Source organism: Diospyros lotus, chromosome 7, assembly GCF_014633365.1.
Source record: "Diospyros lotus cultivar Yz01 chromosome 7, ASM1463336v1, whole genome shotgun sequence".
Taxonomy (NCBI): Eukaryota; Viridiplantae; Streptophyta; class Magnoliopsida; order Ericales; family Ebenaceae; genus Diospyros; species Diospyros lotus.
Window position 1 is genome coordinate 860,896 of NC_068344.1, and position 22,685 is coordinate 883,580.

Consider the following 22,685-nt stretch of genomic DNA (forward strand, 5'->3'; position numbering starts at 1 on the left):
GAATACATCAGTTGGATCAGGTCAGACCAACTCCTCTTAGGTTGGTTATTTTCGACTATGGAAAAGGATGTTTTGGCGCAAGTCATACACTATGAGTCTTCATCTAATGTTTGGAGTGTTCTCGAAAATTTATATTCACAACAAACAGTTGCAAAATCATTTCAATTAAAACAACAATTAAGATCTATGAAGAAAAATGATCTATCAGTCAATGATTATATTCTGAAACTTAAAAGTATCGGACATGCTTTAGCTACTATTGGAGAACCGTTGAATGATAGAGAATTGTTGATGGCCATTTTACATGGCTTGGATAGTGATTTTGAGACTGTTGTAAGTCTAATCACATATCAAATGGATGATATCGATATAGATAAAGTGCAATATCTCTTATTAATGCATGAACAACGACTTGCTGTTTAGAATGCCTCTAGTGTTTCCTCCATTTATAACATTGGATCTGCTAGTGTCAATTTAACCTCACAGTGGACAAAAGACAATTCTGGAGCATCTAGAGGTGGTGGTAGCTCTAGAGGAGGAAATTATAGAGGTGGAAATTTTAGAGGACGAGGACGTGGCCGATCCTTTGGTCGAAGGATATATTGTTAGCTTTGTGGACGGCCTGGCCATTTGGCTAACCGTTGTTATCATCGGTTTGATCAGAATTTTCAAAGGAGTTCTTTATTATCTCCTAATCAGAATTCTAATTTTGGTTCCTCTCAGTTTGGTAGAGGAAATGGTGCTTTCGTTCACAATCCTCAATCATTCGTGGCTCATCCCATTGGATTTAATGAAGCCTACTTAGCTGATAATTCTAAGATGTATTGTGGCAGTCTGCCATCATCTTCAGATTTGTCTTCTTCATTTTCTTCTCCTCAATTCTCTCCTGCATCAACCTCTCATGGTGATGCTTCATGGATTGTGGACTTTGGTGCTACAAATCACATCACTTCCAATTTAAACAACCCATCCATTCATTCTCCATATGGTGGCAATGATAGAGTTGCAATTAGCAATGGTAAGAAGTTACCTATATTTCATGTTGGCTCTAGTCACTTACGCACACAAACTTCTCCTCAAACCTCCTTGTCTTCATCTAATGTGTTGCATGTTCCTTCTATGTAACGAAATCTTATCAGTGTTTCTCAATTGACTAAGGATCATAATCTGATTATTGAATTTCATGTTGATTCTTGTTTTGTTAAGGACAAGGAGTCAGGTCGTGTGCTGCTTCGAGGGATTCTTAGAGATGGATTATATCAGTTTGTTTCAGCTTCCAATTCTACCTATTCTAAATCAGTGTTTAAGTCTGTTTTCAAGTCAAGTATACCAGCAACTTCCTTGTCAAGAAGGATTCAAGTTGCTTTTTTCGCCTGTAGATTGTCTTTCTTCAAATAAATGTAAAAGACCAGTTTTGTCTACTGAGTCTTTTTTTCCTGTTGTTTCATATGTTTCTAAAGTTTGTCAGCAATGGCATGCCAAATTAGGACATCATTCTTTACATGTACTTCGACTTGTATTGAATAAAATTGGTCTTCCTTGTTCAAGTTCAAATAGATCTTTTTGTGATTATTGCAAAATAGGCAAAATGCATTAACTTCCTTTTGATGATTGCATGATTACAGCTAAAACTCCTCTCGAACTTGTCTATTCTGATCTTTGGGGACCAACACCAGTGCTTTCTACTGAGGGATTTAGATATTATATTGTTTTTGTCGATGCATTCACTAGGTACACATGGTTATATCCTTTGAAATTAAAGTCTGATGCCTTAGCCATTTTCAAAACCTTTCATAAGCTTGCTGAACTTCAGTATAATACCAAACTCAAGGCCTTTCATACTGATAATGGTGGTGAGTTCAAAGCCTTCATACCTTATTTGACTGATTGTGGCATTCAACCTAGATTTACTTGTCCTTATACACATCAACAGAACGGTGTGGTTGAACATAAACATCGCCACATAGCTGAAATGGGTCTTACCTTATTAGCTCATGCCCATATGTCCTTAAAGTTTTGGGTAGAAGCATTTGCTACTACTGTTCATATTATTAATCTTTTACCAGCTTCTACATTAAAATTTCAGTCACCATTTTCAGTTCTTTATTGTAAAGAGCCTGATTATATGAAGTTACAACCATTTGGTTGTGCTTGTTTTCCATTTCTTTGACCCTATAACAAACACAAATTCCAATTTCATTCTACCAAATGTGTATTTCTAGGATATAGCCATGTGCATGTTGGTTTCAAGTGTCTACATCCCTTAGGAAGAGTTTATATTTCTCGTCATGTCAAGTTTAATTCTAAAGAATTTCCTTATTCTCAGTTGTGGACATCCTCTTCAAGTTGTTCTCCTATGTCTTCTGTTTCTACTGATTGTTCTAGTCCATCTACTACAACACTTCACAATCTTCCATCTTTTCCAGTTAGTTTCTTACCCTCCTTATCTTCTCAAGCAGCACAATCCTCTCCTTTGTCCTCTACTGTTCCATCTGCCATACCTAATAATCCTTCAGCTCAATCCTCACCTCAATCTTTTGAGTGTTTGAGACGAACTTCACCTTTTATTCTATCCGGTCATTCTAAATCATTGATTTCAACCTGCTCCTACTCCTTCTATTCATCCTATAATCAACCTTCAGTCCAGTGGTTAAGGCTCTCATTATTAGGGTTTTAATCTCTTTGGCAGTCAGTTTTGGTTGGAATATTCAGCAAGTTGATGTCAATAATGCTTTTCTAAATGGTGATCTTGATGAGGCAGTTTTTATGAAGCAACCAGAAGGATTTGTAAGTTATGAGTTTCCTACTCATGTTTGTAGATTAAACAAATCCTTATATGGCCTGCGGCAAGCTCCTCGGGCTTGGTATAATAAACTAAAGGGAGCATTACAGTAGTGGGGTTTTAAGAAGGCACTTTCTGATGCCTCTCTTTTCATTAAAAAGACTTCCAGTTATGTGTTGTTTGTTCTAGTCTATGTTGATGACATTTTGGTGACTGGTTCGGATTCCTTGGCTCTTCATGAGTGTATTCATGATTTGGACAAGAATTTTGCTCTTAAAACTCTTGGATCTATTAATTACTTTCTTGGATTTGAAGTATATAGAAACTCCACTGGTCTTTATCTTACACAGTCCAAGTATGCTATGGATTTGTTGAAGAAAACGAATATGGTTAACTGTAAATCTTGTCCAACACCTATAACTTCGGGTTTGTCTTTGACTGATGATGGTGATCTCTTTTCTAAACCTTCATTTTATCGAACTATAATAGGCTCTTTACAATATCTGACTTACGCTCGGCCAGATATTGCATTTACAGTCAATAAGCTAAGCCAATTTTTGTCAGCTCCTAAAATTCAACATTGGCAGGCTTGCAAACGATTATTGAGGTATCTTAAGGGTACTCTTCATCTAAGATTAGTATTACACCTTCTCCTCAAGATGTCTCTCACTGTTTTTACATATGCGGATCATGCCGGGTGTAAGGTGACTCGCAAGTCTACTAGTGGATTGTGTGTGTTTCTTGGCTGTAATTTACTAGTCTGGGCCTCTAGGAAGCAATCGGTGGTGGCTCGATCAGTAGGGGAAGCTGAATACCGAGTAATGGCTCAAGTCGTTACAGAGATTTTATGGTTGAAATCTCTAGAGCTAGGGTATCCTTGTGAGAAGACTCCTATTTTGTGGTGTGATAACTTGGCAGCCAAGAGTATGGCAGAAAATCCTGTTTTCCATTCTAGAACAAAGCACATTGAGATTGATGTGCACTTTGTTCGTGAGAAAATTGAAAACAAAGATGTTGAAATTCGATATGTTCCTACTCTTCATCAAGTGCCTGACATCTTTACAAAGGGTTTGCCAAGAGATCGGTTTCTATTTTTGAGCAATAAGCTACGTCTTCGGCAGTCACCTATAAATTCTACTCAGTCTGCTGATTGTGCTGATTCTAAAATACAGTTGTTGTCTACAACAACTGTAGATGGTTTGACAAGCTCAATGTTACCAAGGGAGTTTGATTTGAGGGGGAATGTGGAAGAGTAGTTACTATTGCTTCTTATATTTGTTTCTTATTTAAAACTCTATTATTTGTTAACTCATGTTGTTTTCTGTTAGGCAGTTGCTTTTGTCTTTCATTTTGTATATAAGGACATTCTAAGTCTTTTGTCATTAGCGATTGTATCTTTCTGTTTTCATAATATCAATTTGCTCGAGGTATTCTTCATCTTGGTTTTCTTTTTGTTTGATCTTGAAGCTCTCGCTTCACATGGGACTCCTAAGTTCATGGTTTTTAATAGAGATAGGATCTTCACCAGATTGATGTGCCAGGAGCTGATGAGGTCTCTGGGAACAAAATTGAGCATGTCCATAGGCTCTCACCCTCAGTCTAATGGGCAAACCAAGAGGGTGAACCAAAGCCTTGAAACTTAGTGCATTTGCCTCTTACAACCTAAGGAGTGGCACAGATGGTTGTCTCTGGCCCAATGGTAGTATAATAGCAACCACCATTCCTCAATTAAAATGTCCCCATTTGAAGCCTTGTTTGGGTACAAACCACCTGTTCAACCTGCAATGGGGGGAGGATCCAATGTGGCCACAGTAGAAGATTATTTGCAGCAGAAGAGGATAGTGACACAACATTTGAAGCAGGAGCTAGCTTCAGCCCAAAATCGAATGAAACAATTTGCTGACTGAAGAAGAAGTGAGAGAGAGTTTGAAGAAGGGGATGAGATGTATTTGAGGCTGAGGTATCCTCACCTGAAGTCTATCACTCAAGGAAAAGTAACCAAGCTCAGTCTAAAGTTCTATGGGCCATTTCCCACAGAAGCTAAGGTAGGGAAGATGGCATTAAGCTTGCAACTACCTGCAGGGTCACAAATTCACCGTGTGTTTCATGTATTGCTCCTAAAGAGGTCAGTTGGGGCACAACCAGCGAGTTCTGCATTGCCTACTCTTCCTAAAGAGGCTAGCCAAACAGTGGAACCTAAAGCTATTTTGGAGAGAAGGGTAGTGTACAAGCATGGGGCCCCTCTTATTCAAGTCTTGGTTAAATGGCAGGGCAACTCGTCTGATGGCAGCATTTGGGAGTATCTCCCAGATCTCCTCAAGCAATTGCCAAAAACTGCCAGCCTCCTTAGCATTTCTTAAGGACAAGAAATTGGTTGAGGAGGGGGGAAATATCACGAGAAGGGACCCGTTACCATAGCTCATTTCATTTTTATTTACTTTTTTACTGCTGTAATTACTAATGTAGAGGTTAGTTATTGCCATGTGCAAGGAGGTTAGGAGAGTATCAAGTTTGTTATAGTTGTAAGGGTGTAGGACCCACCTTGGCAGGAGAATCTTCTCCTCCCAAACGCCTTGTGTATATTCTCCCAATCCTTGGGATGGATTTTGGTTAACGAGAATATCAGAATTCTGCATCATCTCCCTCTTTTCTCTCTTCTCTCTTATTTCTCTCTATTTTCTCTCTGTTTTCTGCTCTCTGTTTGGGTGTTTGATCCTTCTAATTCTCATCGGATTGGAATGAAGAGAATTGTCAGGATTTGGCAGTGAAATAGTTCAACTGTAATTGCAAAAACCTTAGTATCTCCTTAACAAAACACATGTTTCCTTTTAATAATACATTTCTCAATCACTGGTATATAAGCAAATCCAAACTCCTTTCTTCCCATCGCATTCCACAAGACCTCTCTGAAGAGAGACCATCATAAGAGTTTTCCAAATTTATAAATATCATATGCATATCCTTTAAAACTTCGTAACAATTTAAAAACCCTAGTTCCATCTGATATTGATATCAGTAACACTAAAATATAATTATTCCCAACTAAAATCTTTCAAGTAAACCCAGACAATAAATTATTTGACATTGGTTAGGCGCCATAGTCAATCCACTGTTTGCAGTTAATGCTTGGAGGGGTCGGCCATAGGAATTCTAACTCCCCAATCATCTTGTTTTTAAAGTCACTCTTAAGGAAATATATGCAAACTTAATATTCTTTTTTTTTTTTTTTTCTGTTTTTGCTCGGTGTCAAGTTAATACAAATACCATTATGCTTGAAACTGAAATCCAAAAATACGTCTAAAAAATTTTCCTTGAAGAACATTCAAACTTCCTAACTATTTCCTAGGCATTCATGTAAAATGACAATTTCCTGTTAGTTATTTTCTTTTTCCTTTTTTTTTACTAGTTCCAATTAAGTGACATTTTCTTTATCACTTTAAACGTTTTTCTATAGTTTAACTTTTATATAGATTTCCAGTAAACTTTTAAAAGATTCTCTTCTATCCTGCAAGAGATTTTTAACAAGATTCCAACATATTTCTTATTTGATAGTTGCTGTTCCTCCACTTCTATTTTTCCTCTATTTTTTGGGCCAAGAGAGAAAGCAAAAACGTGTTTCTCGCTTTTTCCTCCATATGCTTACCAGCTACATTTCCTATACCAGTGACTATATTTTCTACGAATTTCCAGATTGTAATGCACCCATAGGGGTTGTTAGCAAAAATAGGAGCTTACTTTTTTCTTGAGTTCATTAAGCACATCCCCCACAGTGCTCTGCCTGGGTAATCTGATATTGTGTATCACCACCTGAAAAAAGTTCAAACAAGATGAGGACAGAACTAAAGAACTAGTTTATTTGGAAAATGACTGAAGTTGTGCAAAAAACAGTTGGTGAAATAGAGGGTCTTAGATAGGAACCTCATCCTTTGTTGCATGATGGAAGGCAACTTTTAGTGTCTTTAGACATTGCAATTCTGGCAGAGGGATATCCAGTACTTCATAGTATAAAATATCAGAAGTCTGTGATAAAGGAAATCAAGACATGTTCAGGCTTCAATGGTACAGAAGTTTTCAGACTTAAGCTCATCAAATGCTACATTACCTGATTGTAGTGGACTAGCATTTCTAACAAACGCTCGGCAGCTCGATATTTAATTGGGTGGGGCTTTGGTTGCTGAGAGTAGCAGTTATGAGGAGTAAGCCTTATTTTTGATGGATCATTCACACCAAGTCGATAGGCCACTCTCTCAACAACATCATCATAAGTGTGTAACTTTGACCTTATAATTTAAAAGAACATGGTCAGAGACAGGTGACCGGCAGCAGGGGAAAGCAACAATCAGCAGTAAAAACATTCCCTGCCCCTCATCTGAATAATGAGTATGAGAGAGAGAGAGAGAGAGAGAGAGAGAGAGAGAGCACTTACAATTCAAGGCAGAAATCATCCTCCTTAGGTCTCTCCAGGGATCGAAAATGAACTATCTGTAACGAAGTAATCCATAGACAAAATCGGCTATGATTAATATCATGAATCAACACATATCTACCATGACCACTGAGGGCACCATTGCATAAAATCAGATCAAAGTACAAAGTTACAATTGCCAAAAACAACTTCTTCCCTTTTTCAAATATCTCCATCTATCCTGTCAAGTCCACTTAAAGCTTATTTTAACCAAAAAGTTGATCAGCAAACTTGATGTCAGGGAAAACCAAAACTTAAGTATGGGTATAAAACGGGAAGTTCTATACCATTGAACACAATGGAAAACTTTTGTGCTTCACTTTCATTGAACCAAGACATTGCTTGAGGGGCTTGGCTACAGCTAGACATGTTGCCCCAAGTGGGAACAAGAGAAAGGCATACTGCTCTGGGTGAAAATAGAAAAAGGCATACTATTCACTTTGTGCTCCTTTGGCAGTAGCTGATCCTTTCTTGGGGAAGGGTCATTGTTGAGAGTAAAATACTGGTAAATTGCATACACACCCTTGTGGTTTGACCCGTTTGCAAAGACACCCTCTATACTTTAAAATTGGCCCTAGAAGCCCCTGTCCTTTCAAGCCCTCTATCAATTTTAGAAGTTAACACTGTCAATTACAAATTAAAACGATGTAGTTTTATCTCAAATAATAATTCAAATTCAAAAATAAATGCAACTAAAATAACAAAAAAATAAAATATTAAAAAAAGGGGTCGCTGGCGGAGATAGGTGGTAACTTGCAAAGAACACACAGCCCGCTGTCCTAGGTCAATCAGCAAAGAACCATCTTGGACAATGGGATCACACAATCAACAATGGCTGTGTTTGAGCGAGCAAGAAAGTGAGAGAGAGAGAGATGTAGAGAAATACAAAGAGAGAGAGAGAGAGAAGAAGAAGAAGAAGAAGAAGATGACAATGATAACGGCAGAACTTTGCACAATAAAAAATGGCAGCTTCTTCTTTTCCTCCTCCCTCCCTCCCCATTTGTTGCAAAGCACGTACCATCCCAGGTGGGTTCTCCCTAAGCTGACCTAGGACGGTGGGTTCCACAACCCATCGTTGTCTTTGCATGTGACCCCTTTTTTAAAATTTTAATTAATTTAGTTGAATTTATTTTTATTTTTTAATTTTAATTATTATTCCAAGGCAAAACTAAATCATTTTAATTTGTAGTAGATGGTGTTAGCTCTTGGAATTGATTTTGGGGGGGGGGGGGGGTGATTGCAAAGAATTGAAAGCACAGGGGCTTCCAGGGCTAATTTTGATCTATAGGTGGGGTGCCCTCGCAAACAAATCCACAAGGAGTGTGTATAATTTTCCCTAAAAATAATGGAATAAAAGATAAAATTAACTCACTATCTACTAGTTTAAGCTTTTAGATGAGATGGTGATTAACAATTTAACATGAATCTTCACATTCTGGTCTTAATCAGCATCTGTTGTTTTTAATCAAGCATCTAGAGTTAAGAGGCCAAGAGCTCCATCTATTTTGGTTAAAGCATTTGCTTTCAAAATATACACCTTAAACTTGCAAGGTTGAACCAGTTGAAAAACTAAAACACCACCCTCAACCAATTCATGCACCATGGAAAACCCTCTTCATCCGCCAATAACACCCACTAAGATTAGCCATCCCTCCTTACCTTCGTATTGATTTTGTTGTTTGCTACCAATGTCTGTTGCTATTAGAATCGAAACTTCAAAGAGGACTTTCACTGAGCTGGTCTTAGGAACGAGTTTAAGTACATCTTATTGATTGGCAGAGTCCGCCTGCCAGTGGCAAAACAGGATTTGGGCATTAGGCAGACGAACTTTTCCAAAGCCCTTCTTGGTAGGTGGCCTTGGAGGCTAGCTACTCGGATGATGATCTTTGAAAGAGACTATTGGTGGGGAATATGGCATTTTGAGGCGTGGTGGTCAATAGGGAGGATCAGGGATCCTTATGGGTATGTCATTAATCCATATTATGACTCTAATTAAATGCATTAGGTATTGATTGGAAACAAGGTTAAAAATGGATATTTGGCTACATTATCTGTGCAAGGTGAACATTTTTAGGTTTGCTAGAATAAATGTTTTTGTTAGCGAGGATTGCAATTTATCCTTTGACGGCATTAAAGAATTTACAAGAATAGGAATGTAAATGGGTCCCCAATGGTCCCAAATAACCGCGTTTAAAGTTACAATAAGTATAACAATGAGGATATAGGTACAAGGCTTATTTGAAAATTTAATAAAACATGTAATTGGGGTTAATTGGGGCCCCATTTACATCCCTACACAAGAATGGAAATTGACTCCTGACAACCTTCCTGGGTACACTTCAGGACCAAGATTTTACAGTGCAAGGAGAGGACAAATGAGACTGGTGTTTTTCAAAAGAGAAGTCCTACTGAATTTGTACATTTTACAGTGACTTGTCACGACCTAGAAGGGTTAAGGCTTGATATGTTGTGGTTGTTGACTTCTTGTACAGTGTGTTTTGTGATCATGGAAGATGATTGGAGGTCAAAAGCACCTCCTAGGGTCACCCACTTTACTTGGCCTACAATGCATGATGCCAAATATAGTAACAGATTTTTGGGCTTCTCGAACAGGGGTCAACTCCCCTTTTTGGTCCATTTTCTTTTGTGCAGTTTCTGGATGAGTTATCCAAGCTTATATGGAGAATTTTAATTTTTGAGCTTGTATAGTGTTCACCCGTTAGCCATGTTTTCGGATTAATATAGAACTTTATTTATGGGAAAAATCTTGTAAGGGGAACAACTAACAAGGCTCAAATTCAAATCTCTTTTCCCAAATTGGGAAGGTCTGATATGTGCCAAAGAAAATTATCACACTTGGATAGACAATTGAGCATCTCCCATTATGAGATTGAGTTTAATTGAGTGCAAAATGGTTTAATAACCTGCAGTATCATGAAGAGAAAGATGCAACAGCCACAGACCTTTGAGGTATACTTTACATGTTGCCATCTGAATTACATTCATGTTATGTAATTCCCCAAGACAGGTTCTCATCACTTTGATAAAAAGATCTTGCAGGATAACCATCCTGGTACTTTTTCCTTCTTTAACATGACATCACATTTACATCCATTACTTATAAATAAAATGATCAATGAAATGAGTTTTGTCTGAGCCTAACATGTGAAGGAACACAGGTTTACTGCTCAACTATTCCCATTAGCCAAAAGAAATGGGTCTTTAGTATCTTTACACCCAACTTTACTCTTAAGTGTCTATAAAGTCCCAAAACTGACTTAAAATGGAATTACAGTTTGCTGGAGAGCAAACCTTCTGAAAGGGAGAAAGGTCTTTCAATTTATACAATTACAGGTTCCTTTATTGGCACTCCCCTCATGACCAACATCATCATATGATTCATATCATCAACCGCACCTCATCCTAACAAAGTTAGGGTAATAATGTCAATTGACTTCAAAAAGTCATATGATAATACAAATCCATGCAAAAGAGCAATTCCACTCATGATCCACAAAGAGCAAGAATTGCCAAAAGCCAAAACATTTTCCAACATTCCCCTCTTAAAACTCAGTACCTTATCTAGAAGTAGCACACAGTTGTAACAGAAACAAGTGAAAGTCTCAAGAAAACACGACCTGGCGATTGTGCACATATTCCAAAAATGAAGGCACATCAGGATATCTGCACTGTTCTTCACTTTCATGTGAAGAGGATTTCTGAAAGCAAATAATATCCCCATCTTCAATCTGTAAATAGAAGTCAGAACGAAGTGTAACATTGCCCTCATTTGACAAAAAAACAAGTGTTCCATGTAAATGACCAAAATACCTGGCTAAATCTAAATGTGGCCCTTTTATCAATGCGCTCACACATGACATTAGGTTCAAATTTTATTTCCTGAACAGATTACAAGATCAATTAACAACTGAGAAGCAAAAAAACAAGTCTCATTAAGATTAAGAAAGCTGAAGAAATACTGATCACCTCACAGTTCAAATATTCATTAAGCACAAACCTCATAAAGTTCAATTTCTTCCTCTGGACTAAATCCAGCCATTTCATTCAGTTTTGTTAAAATTTCATGTGGTTTACCAGAACTTTTCACAAAAAGCCTACCAACAAACCTGAAAACATAAAATCAATTCAGATGTCAAACAGCATACGTTACAAGGCAACAAGTAAAAATAGGTGGGTCAAAAAGTTAGAAATTACCTAAGTTCTTCTTTCTGAGGATCATAAAGCTTGAAGAAAAGAAGAATATCTTCTTTAGTTTTGTCAGGTAGAGGAATAGGATTTCGATCCTGATATGGTAAATGGAGGACTATTAGTAGAAATGCAGAAAGATTGGAGTCAATAAAGACACTTAATCATGACGCTAATGGATCTTAGAATACACCAGCAAAACCAATAAAAGAATATTACCACGCCAATCTCTACTTCCAAGAACAACTTCAGTTCCGCATTATGTGTCTTATTAGAAACCTCCCTCAGCTGCCCAACCTTCATTTTAAAATGACAATAGCTTGTTAATAGATTCCATAATGGATATGCAAGCTTTATATGCAATACTTGACACTTTATTTAGCATGCAAGATAGCAGAACACAGCTTTATCAGAACTCATAGCAGAAATACTGGAGAATAAAAATTAGGAACATCATCAGGTACAGCACAAGGCAGCCAATCAAGCAAAAGAGTTAACACCCCCAACCCCCATTTAAATTTCCAAATCTATAGCTATCTTGACTTCCAACTAGTCTCAGCAAAATAACAATCATATCACTAGGTGGGGTCAACCACGTGGATTCTACATCTCCCAACCATTTCTATCTATGGCCATATACAGTATCAGCAAAATGGATGTTAAGCAAAATTCTCAAAATCTTGAGAACTTCTACAAACAGCTCTATCACAGAGCATATGACACTATAGTAAAACGTAAACATGAGATAGACATAGAGATCATTTTCAGGGACCTACTGAAAAAGTACCAAGGAATATTCCAAACATGTGCCATGATAAAAAATTGCCACACAAATAAGAAATAAGAGTTAAAAGGCAATTACAGATTGTGCTTCCTCATGTGGGGTCAATGGCCTATTTGGCCGGTACGTATGGTTCTGCCTCTTTGCCCAAATCCAAAAACGCTGAAATTGCACAGGTATTCCAAATTCTTTGGCAACCTCCTCCTGAAAATTAGAAGATGTAACAGTAAGACAGGGAGCCTGTAGAACCTAATTACCTCGTACATAAATAGAGGACAAAATATAGAAAACACAATGGAAGTAAAAGAAAGAATGAAAGATACTCTTCATTAGAACAAGTTGACTACACCACTCTTAATTGGCAAACATGAAGGTTAGATAAATGGAAAAACAAAATGAAGCAGCATAAGCTAAAAGAGCATGATGTAATTAGAAGCTACATAAAAAATAAGCCTCACCAGCCTAAAGCAGTGGATTTACAGTATGTAAACACAATTAGCAAAAGCAGAAACAGGAGTTAAAATAATTCAGATTCTATTAATGAACTGATAGTAGCCTAAACAGATTTTGGAGAGCAATCACATCTATTAATGCATATTGTCAATTTGATGTGTGATCTAGCAGGCTGCAGGTCAGCTCTTCAAAATTTAAAATTCCAACATGACAGGGCACCTCATTCATTCCAAGTTTGACTGGATACAACCATGAAAAACCAAATATAAGGGCCCACAACCAGAAACAAAAAGAAAAATAGGTTCAAAATGAAGTGACAAACAGTCTAGCTACAGATATTAGAAGGTCAAATATATGCATGGATCAAGCACCTGCCTCAAAATCTAATGAAAAAATGACTATGGAAGTTTTGTTGTAATAATTCTTTTAGCAGAGACTAAATTTGTTTAAATGGCCAACAGTTAAGATTCAGAAAGTTGTTTCCTCAAATCTTTGATGCCACAATTGTCTTTGCCTTGAAGTGAGATCTGGAGATCAAGGAGAATTTTTAAGAGTACTTTTTTTGGGGGGTACGGGACATCAACTCTGGTGGCAACACTCACTAGCATAATCTGTGAATTAAGTTTTTAATGGATTGACTGGTATGTGTAAGAAGAATGGCAAAAACACAAATCACATCCCTGTTCATCGCCATGTTGCGTGAAAGATTTGGGGGCTATATTTTTCAATTTTTGATGTTGGCCAACATCCTGCCATATCAGCGATCTTTATCCAAGATGAAAGAAACAAGAGGCCTGGACTCTTTGAGGTATGCTTGTCATCGGTGAGGAACCAAAGTTCCTTCCAAGATGCAGAGTTTTCTACTTTTCAGGAGTCTTCCTTCTACTCGTTTCTTCCAGTTGATGGATGCTTCCCTCTCTTGGCATCTTCCCTTGACATTTTGAGAGCTATTTGGATCATTACAGATATCTAGTTTTGTTTGGGTGAACCAGTCCTTTGGCATCAATCATGTTACAGGGAGTTAGCCCTTATTCAAATAACTTTTCTTCTTATTTTAATAGGGACCCAGCAAAGAAAGGCAAGACCAGCATGGAATTAACCAGTCCTCACTTATGGAAGAATGAAATTTTACTTGGTCAGAAACAATGAGAAAAAAAGAAAAAAGAAAAGTACCTTGAAAAGGTTAAATGGCATCTGCTTCTGTATACGAAAACTGCGAACCCTTTCATGATCCACAAGATCAAAATAAATGTCTTTTCCAATCTGCTGCATAAGGTCCTCATCACGAGCAACCTAAAACATCAATGACCAATCAAGTGATATAAATCCCACCAGAGATTTAAAAAATTGCAACAACTGCTCAAGGGAAAAAATGTAAACCTTGATAATAGTATAAAGGTGAGCCTGAGCCTTGTATCTTCTTTTGTCCTCTTTCTCTTCTTGTTCTTTCTTCAATCTTATCTGGAATAAGATTCTTATATAAGTCAGATCTGAACCCTTACATATGCAAATAAATATCCACACCAAACAATATTCTTGAAATTTATTTTAGTTTAAAAGGCACAGTTCATACCCTGAGATGCTCAGCAATGTCCTTTTCATCCACATTACATATTATCTTCTCCTTGTCACTTTCTCGTATGTACACAAGCATGTAAGCATTTGAGTATTTCGTAAATTTAAATGGAGTGTTATTGAAACGGGGATTTGTCTGCGGCAACTGTTCAGAAAAGCAGCAGAAAGGAAACAACAAGACTTCATAACCACAACCAAGACACAAGAAGATAAGAGCACCAGATATAAAAGCCAGTAAATGCTTACCTCTTCCTCACCACCATACTGCTCCTCCAATGCTCTCTTCATGTCTTCTTTCGTTACCCGTTCATCATCAAATTTGAACCTAAAATAGGAGAAAATATAAAAAAAAAATAATTATAATAGACCTACAAAGTAGAATTAATTAAATAAGTAAATAAAAAAATTAACCAAGGAAGACAGTTGCCTGAGCATGACCTTTCCAAGAACAATTAATGAAGACAAGAACACCATGAACATTTATTAACTGTTCACTGTAGGAGATTACCTATGGTAAGGGTAAGGGGCTTGGCCAGCAAGAATAGAAAGTTTCTTTAAGTATCATATATGCAAGCTAGAAATACATTACACATGATGCGCACCCCCCCCCCCCAAAAAAAAATAATAATAATAATAAAAAATAAAATAAAAAACATAACCAATGTTCAAAAAGTCGGCCTCCTAGGCAGCTCTGGCTGCTGCGAATACATGCCAATCAACACCCCTAAGCGTGAGGCCCGATTAATCAGGCCCAAGAGGCGCCTAGCCGCCTGGGTCATCCAAACGTGCGTTTGGATTTCCCCTGTTCGGTATTTGCCCTCTCCCTTTTATATCCTCTCATAAGTGGTCGTGGTTTGGGTTCGTCTCTCGTGGACTCGTCGCTTTCTCACTCTCGCCGCCGCCAATCGTCTCTTTGATTTTCAGATTACGGATCCAAGGCCTATCTCCACGCCGGTTCTCGCTCTTCTTCCTCCGATACATATCACCATCATCTGGGTTTGGAGCTCTTCTTCCTCCAATACATATCACTAGTTTGATGATGACTACTTGAGAAGCTTTGATTTTCAACTCTTTCATCATTTGTTTAGCTTCTTTCATCAAGAAGCTTCGATTTTCAGCTCTTTCTGGGTTTGAAGCTTCTTTCATCATTTTTGCAGCTCTTCTCAAGAAGCTTCAATTTTCAGCTCTCACCCTAGAAATTTGTGTTTTGATAGGATTCTAGCGTTTGCAACTAGTTTATAGTGAGGTGTCGAAGCATCAAGCGGAGTATTGGTTTTTCTTACTCGTTGATTGTTAATATTGCATCAAATTACATCAAAATGTTAAAAAAAACAGCAGTTTTCTTAGGCCCCGCCTAGGTGGTCTAGGCGCTAGGCCCCAGTCTGGCGCTCAACTAGCGCCTAACTTGTTGTAGAACACTGAACATAACAATTCATACATTAAATTTACCATCATTCAATAATCAACACACAGGCATTGCATTAAAAAAAAAAAGAAGCAACTTTCCGTTGCATACTTCTAGGTTGTGCCCAGTATGCAATCCAATAATTTTTAGATCACTCAAAACTTTAGACAACTTTTTGTTATTAGAAAGTTTGTGTTAAAAAAAAACATCATAGCCTTGAAACTACACAAATTATAATCATCAAAAGGAAGAAAGCCATAAAAATAATATGAGGATTCCTATCTTCTTCATAAGGTCATGATCGATTTGCCAACACCCAATTACTGATCCATGACATTTAGGTTTTTCTTAAAGCTTATTTTCTATTGACATACAAACTGCTTGTGTTATTCTAGTGTCAACCCAATCCCACACCAGTAGTCTACAGGGAGGTTTTGGGTATAAAACTTGGTCCCATGAACCTATGTCACCTTCAGCTAGCACTTTAGGGTGGAGACCCGTAACAATATTTAATATGAAAGAAAATATTTGCTGATTACTATAACAAAATTTTAGATTTTATTTTTAAGAGAAGCTTTTTGGTGGCATACTCAAAATCAAATGGGTAATTTTTTCCCCAACTATGGATCCCATACAATCCACCATAAACAAAAAAATGCATATCCACAATTACCAGCAGAATACTACTTGTCCTATGCCTTCTTGAACAGCCTCAGTTAATCCTTATTTCTTGCATAAAAATTGATACAATCTTTATAAAGCTCCTCATCAGAGTGAAACTCAATGGGATTCAAAGAGTTTGTGCCATCATGGATACATTATTTCAAATGGATCTTTTCTTTTTTCTATTGTTGATAGATAACAAGATATACGAAAAAAATTCTCTAAGGAGCCAACCCTCTACAGGAAGAAACTAAATCTAGTTAGGGCCAGAGATCATCTAAAATCTTTGCAAAAGTCTCAACGGATAAGACAAGAATAGCTGTAAAGACCCATAAATATTTTTAAAAATTATTGAAGCAAATGCTCAGATAAGAGACGAGATCAGGGCCAACCACAAAAGGGTCAAACCCAAGAAGATGCCCAACAAATAGAATCCATCACCCAGAGAGCCAAAGCCCATAGGGAAGTCTGTTTGGGTCAAAAAGCCTGGTAGAATTTTTATCAACCCTCCAGAAAGCCAAACCCACTAAAGCATAGACCTAAGGTCCATTGGAGTTCCTACAGAAACCTAGTACATGCCATGCCTTCAAAGAGGCTGCAGTGCCCATAGTTGTAAAATTTTTACGGTACCAGTCGAATTCTGGTACTCATGCACGTGAACAAATTCCAGCATACCATTGGTTCTGAATTCAAATAATGGATGCTGACTTGAAAGTTGAAAAAATAGGCACCTGTGTCCTGATATTGTAGTGATGCAGGCTGCCTGCATCCCTAGTGTAATAGGGACGCAGCTAGCCTGCATCATCCCTTTTATTATATATTATCATTTTTGTAATGTGCTATATTTTATGGTAAAAATTGAGGAAGATAAAAATAATTATTGTTTTATATATATATATATATGTTTTTTTGCTAGGTTTCTTATGCTATATTTTGATGTTGATGATAGAAATTGAATTTTTCCTTTTATCCATCTTTTTCATACAACTTAATTCTTTTTTATTTTATATTTACATGTGTTATATAAATTAAGGTTATGTACAATCTTAATTTGAGTACACTATTATATTGTTTAAATTATTTTTTCATGATATATTTTTGACAATAGTGTGAAATTTTAATATTGTTCACATTTTTAAAATATATATTATTTATTTATCATAACGATATATTTGAAATGATAGCCAGTACTTTCCAGCATTGTACAATACCAATGACAAATCTGGTACTTTCTCTAACATGGTATTGACAACCATGGTGGCACCAGACCAAAAAAGAGAAGGTGAAGTGCAGCATCACACTGAAAAGGGAAGGGGGGTGATTGTGAGGACAAAGGAAGGAGAAATAAGGAGAGAAGTAGCCACAAACCAAAAACCAGAAAAGAAGGTGCTAGGCAGAGACCAAAAGAGAGAAATTGAAGGAGATGGAAAACACTGGAAGGCCAAAACAAAGACCAAAGAGGAGAAGGAAAAAGAAAAGAAATTAGACATAACAAAAAGGGCAGAATAAATTCACTTCTAGTCAAAACCAAACATCTTGCCACATGTGAGCCAAAAAAAACCCATGATGTCAACCAAGGATAGCCTCCCAGGTGTTGGTTCGTCCATGAACCCCCTTCCACTTCCCCCTCTTCTCTTCCAAAACCCAAAGGCAGCTGAACTACTCCTAGAAGCGAAAGCCCTGAAAAGTGGTCCACACCCAACACAAAAATAAGATACCCAACTCAAAATTAGACCTGACCAACACAATCAGGCTATGACCTTGAACTCAAGATCCCAACCTAGTTTTTTTTTTTAACAAAAGGGGATACCTATCATTTTTCTTTTCCAAAATCCAAAATACTTCAACCCAAGCCATTTAATTCTATTTTAGGCCTAACCTTAGCAATGTTATCGCAATATCAACTATGCGATAGAATATGACCATATCAATTAGTTTCATTTACCGGCATCTCATGAAACATTTTAATATGAAAATAGTCTTGGAATATTATCCCAACATTCCCTCACTAGAGGGTTGTGTCAAGAAGGAAAACTGGTATAAAATTTTTCCACATTGTTCTTTTGCATGGATTTGTATTGTCAATATGAAGTCAATTGATATTATAAATGTCATGCCACTGATCCTAATTGATTCGAGACAAAGAGCAGTTGATAATGATGATGAAGTTAAGGAGGGACACTAGTAACATTTGAATCCAACAGGCATCGAGTGAGGTTACCTTTCTAAGTTACAATTTCTTAAAATTATTCCCATCCATGATTGTTATGATGATTTTTGGTCATTTGGGTTTGCCAAGAAATAAACATTAACAAAGGGTGGTCAAGGTAATCCCCAAATGTTGAGGGATATTTTTTGTTTAAATTTTACCGTGGAGATGGGCAATGTATTTACCCAAGAAGAAATGAAGAAGAAGAGGAAGAGGAGAAACCTCCATAACCATTATGAATAGGGGTGTATATGGGCTGGGCTGGTTTGGGTTTAGGACCTGTGGTTCAACCCAAACCCAACCCAATAAATTTTTTATGTATCTTAAACCAAACCAACCCAAAGCAAAGATTTGCAACCCAACAAATCCGAACCATAAAAAACTAGATTGAGTGGGGCTGATTTCTAGAGCTGGCCATCTTGTAAAGCCCTCTTTAATTATTGCTTATAATATAATTATCAAGTTGTGTAGATGCGAAAAAAAGATTGCCTATAATTTAATTTTACTAAATAACTATATTATGGATAATTAAAGGGGAAAAAGTTCATATTATATTATAAAAGAGAGCAAACTGTTCAACTTCTATTAAATAATTTATTAGTTATAATAAATATATGGTTGGATTGGGTTAGCTTGGGTTAAAATATTTATTCGTCTGGACCCAACCCAAACCAAAGTTTTTCAAAAAAGTCCAAACCAACCCAACCAGAATTAAATTAAAAACCAAACCAACCCAACAGTTTGGGTTGGGTTGCTCAGGTTGTTTGGGTTGATTTGGGTTTTGAACAGCCCTAATTATGAAGAGGTAAGTGAATACTTAGCTGTTATTTAACCAAAAAACAGTTAATTTCACTATTTTCTAAATATAAGCAATTACCTTAGTCGATATTTATCTTTCGTGCATAAAGATAAAATCTTGATTCACTGTTGACTATAATGCACCAAAAGTAGCAATTCCATATAATTGGGTTGAAACATTATGACAAAAGTAACAGTGAGTAGAAATGTGTGCAAACATTGTATCCATAATTAAAACATAGACCCTATAATTTCTTAATGATGTTTGCAGAAGAAGAAACTCACAATCAATATTAAAAAAATAATCCAGTAGACATCCCTTTCTCCAAATTTTCTACTTTGATTTGAAGTACAACCCTAAACAAAAAACATACTTTTTAAAATATTATATGCAATGATATATATTTGGTGTATCATGCCCATATCCAACTTCTAGATATAAATCCCCGATACCTAATGTAGGGGGCATAAGGAGGTCCAACACCTAAAGACACGCATATCTGATAGGGATAAATTCCATGTAACACAGTATTAAATGATTCACAGTTAATGACACCAACAGATGATCTAGGATATATATGTGCACTGAGAGCTCACAATCACTAAAAGATTAACAATAGAGGTGGTTTTACAAGCTTTTACATTTAAATAACAAAATCGTGCAATGAGAGTTTTGCAGATACAAGGAAAAAGTGTATCACCTATAGCCAGTTAATCAAGTTTATTCTTCTATCTGAATGGTGTTTATAAATTGCCATAAGTGTGAGGAAGAGTTCAATCCAGTAACATACTAGAATAGTGGAATGCTTAAATCAAAACTAATGGATAAAAGCATGTTTAAGTGAAGAAGAAAGAAAGTTTAGCACCAAGGACAGATGCCTTGCTTCTTATTGTTCCCTTCAAGAATTAGAAGTGGCATCCTAAGAGCAAGCAGCAAAAGAGCATAGATATAAAGCTCAACAGGTAACATTTTGGGAGGAATGTGGAAATTTACTTAAACAAATTGAGTGAAGTTAGGTATCCTGTTTGTATCATGATAGAGTATGTAGTTTCTACTGGAAAATATCCAGTAACCAACCAAGATGCTTCAATTATATCAAAAGCATCTGCAAGTGGGCTCAATTTAACCTAAAGAGAGAACTCTCAAGAATGTCCATTTCCCATCAGAGCAACTTAAAGAGAAAAATTTGTTAGTAAGACTAATACTCATTCCCTATTCCTGGTGGTGACCTATTTTCCAACAAGTAGGAATTAAAGGAGTACCATAAATAAATAAAGAGAAAAAAAAAAAAAAAAAAAAAAAACTATCAACTTCCCATTCTCAAGGGGGTGTTGCTATTTTTTTCACCATGACCCCGTTATTAGAAGGATCATTTCAAAACTTAATTGTTACCTGAAAGCTAGGCCAAGTTAGCATAGAAGTACCATTTGACCCAGAGCTGGGAACACTAATTTCTTCTCCTGAACTGCCCAACAAAGTTTACCATAAAAGAATTTTAGCACCCTCTAAGGTACATATTCAAAGTGCTGTAGTTTTATTTTTTTTTTAAGGACTTCAAATAAAATATAACATTAAATGACAAATTAGAACATGCAGAGGAAGAAGTAAAAGAAGAACAATTTCCAGCGACCAAAAAAGAAGCAGGTTATGCGCAATACAGGAGCAAATGATACAGACACACACAGTTCCATGGGCATAAGAAGCATACCACTGGTCAGATAGGGTTGGCCTGATGAAAGCATAGTAGTGTCCACCATGCACCCCACCACTATGAACCAAAACACTACAAAGAGAAAAAAAAAAAAAAGGAAGCAAAGACAATAAGCAGATGCCTTCAAATCTCAGCGATGGATAACACCATCAAATTCATTTTTCAATAAGTAAAATAGAAATTGATAGATTGGATAAAATAGAAAAATTCAGTATGTGTTTTGAATAAGTCATAATGAAAGGTTCTGTTGTAACACTTGTATTAGATTAGATAAAATGTAAATCATGTACTTTGTATTGCTACATATTCTATTTCCTGTTTTAGCATTAAAATCAATTGTTCTTCTAGAAGGTCTGTTTCTAGAAGAAGGCAGCCGGCCTTATGAATTAGTTATTCTGTTAGGCGGTTAGTTAGTTTTATATCTTGTGCTCCACCACCCCTATATCCTATAAATAGGGGTCGTGGATAGGTTTGTGAGGGTGAGAGTCTTAGTGTGCCAGAAATCGTGAAGGATTGTTTCCGGTTTTCTGTCTTGATTTGGGATTGAGTGCGAGAGGTTGGGAGTGGCTGGTTCTTAGCTTGTGTTCCCTATTTTCCCTATAGCTTTCAGTGTATATGGGCGGGAGGGATTAAGTTCTCGTTGTAATCATCCATGGGTGTTCAAGATAGTGGATTTCAGTGGCTCCTAAGCAGTCTGGATGTAGGTCTTGGATTTCAAGACCGAACCAGGATAAACCTTGCTGTTTTTCTGTGGTTGTGTTGTTTCCTCTATGTTTTTCTGTTATCAGTGTATTCTTGGGTTAAATAGGGAGCTGGTTGAGTTGAAAGAATAGTCTAGAAAGCTGTGAGATACTCTAACAGGTTCAATAAAGATATCCAGCATCTACGGTGAAGATAAGAAGTTGGACAGACAGTAAAGTAAAAACTTTCATATAAATATTCATAAGCTTTTGATTTTGCTTCACTAACTGCCTTCTATATTAAATTATTTCACTAATATGACAATACATATAAGCATACCAATAAAAAAACACAAAATTCACATTTATTATTTGTAAGTCTCAAAAAAACATAAACCTCATATTTATTGTTTGTAAGTCTTTTCCAATTAAATTAATGCTAATCAATAGTTTAAGAGTTATTTTGTAAAGTTTCAGTAACCAAACATAAAATATGAAAATATATATATATATATATAGAAAGAGAGAGAGAGAGAGAGAGAATTATACAGAACACCTTTCTGTGGCTTAAAGGAGCCAATTTTTTAATTAACATGCTAGGCATAGGCCCAATACAAAACGTGCTCGGTTTTTTACTTTTTTTTTTATCCAGTATGGCATGCAATGGCCAGTACAATACAGAATTAGAACCATGGCTTGGACAGCACAAAGCACCGAAGTTGTGCTGGGCTAAAAAGTACTGTGAAATCTAGCTGGATTCAGTTAAGTTTAAAATGCTCGAAGTGAAAGCAAGAGTAAACAACACATGAATTTTTGCCAATTACAATTAATAATAACACAGCTTGGAGAAGTTCATGTCTACCTCCCTATTACAATTTTTGAAAGTTAACCTTGCATCAGTGTTGTGCAATGCATTGTTTTTTGTGTATCACGGATTAACAATAAGGCACACTAAG

At 36.6% G+C, this 22,685-nt stretch overlaps 1 protein-coding gene across 2 annotated transcripts in view; it reads right to left on the reverse strand.

Annotated features, from left to right (window-relative positions):
- The window catches only part of LOC127806700 (ubiquitin C-terminal hydrolase 12-like), a 50,082-nt gene that overhangs the window by 7,176 nt on the left and 20,221 nt on the right, over window positions 1-22,685 (reverse strand). Inside the window, exons 11-25 of one of the 2 annotated variants that reach the window (XM_052344155.1) lie at window positions 21,047-21,121; window positions 14,509-14,587; window positions 14,261-14,407; window positions 14,068-14,148; window positions 13,861-13,980; window positions 12,316-12,438; window positions 11,676-11,750; window positions 11,463-11,551; window positions 11,266-11,374; window positions 11,079-11,147; window positions 10,886-10,996; window positions 7,209-7,264; window positions 6,885-7,062; window positions 6,701-6,802; window positions 6,518-6,589 (exon numbers count right to left, since the gene is read on the reverse strand). In XM_052344155.1, coding sequence (XP_052200115.1) covers window positions 6,518-6,589; window positions 6,701-6,802; window positions 6,885-7,062; window positions 7,209-7,264; window positions 10,886-10,996; window positions 11,079-11,147; window positions 11,266-11,374; window positions 11,463-11,551; window positions 11,676-11,750; window positions 12,316-12,438; window positions 13,861-13,980; window positions 14,068-14,148; window positions 14,261-14,407; window positions 14,509-14,587; window positions 21,047-21,121 — 1,486 coding nt within the window. Of the gene's footprint in view, window positions 1-6,517; window positions 6,590-6,700; window positions 6,803-6,884; window positions 7,063-7,208; window positions 7,265-10,885; window positions 10,997-11,078; window positions 11,148-11,265; window positions 11,375-11,462; window positions 11,552-11,672; window positions 11,751-12,315; window positions 12,439-13,860; window positions 13,981-14,067; window positions 14,149-14,260; window positions 14,408-14,508; window positions 14,588-21,046; window positions 21,122-22,685 lie in introns of both variants that reach the window. The other variant, XM_052344154.1, reaches the window with a different exon arrangement.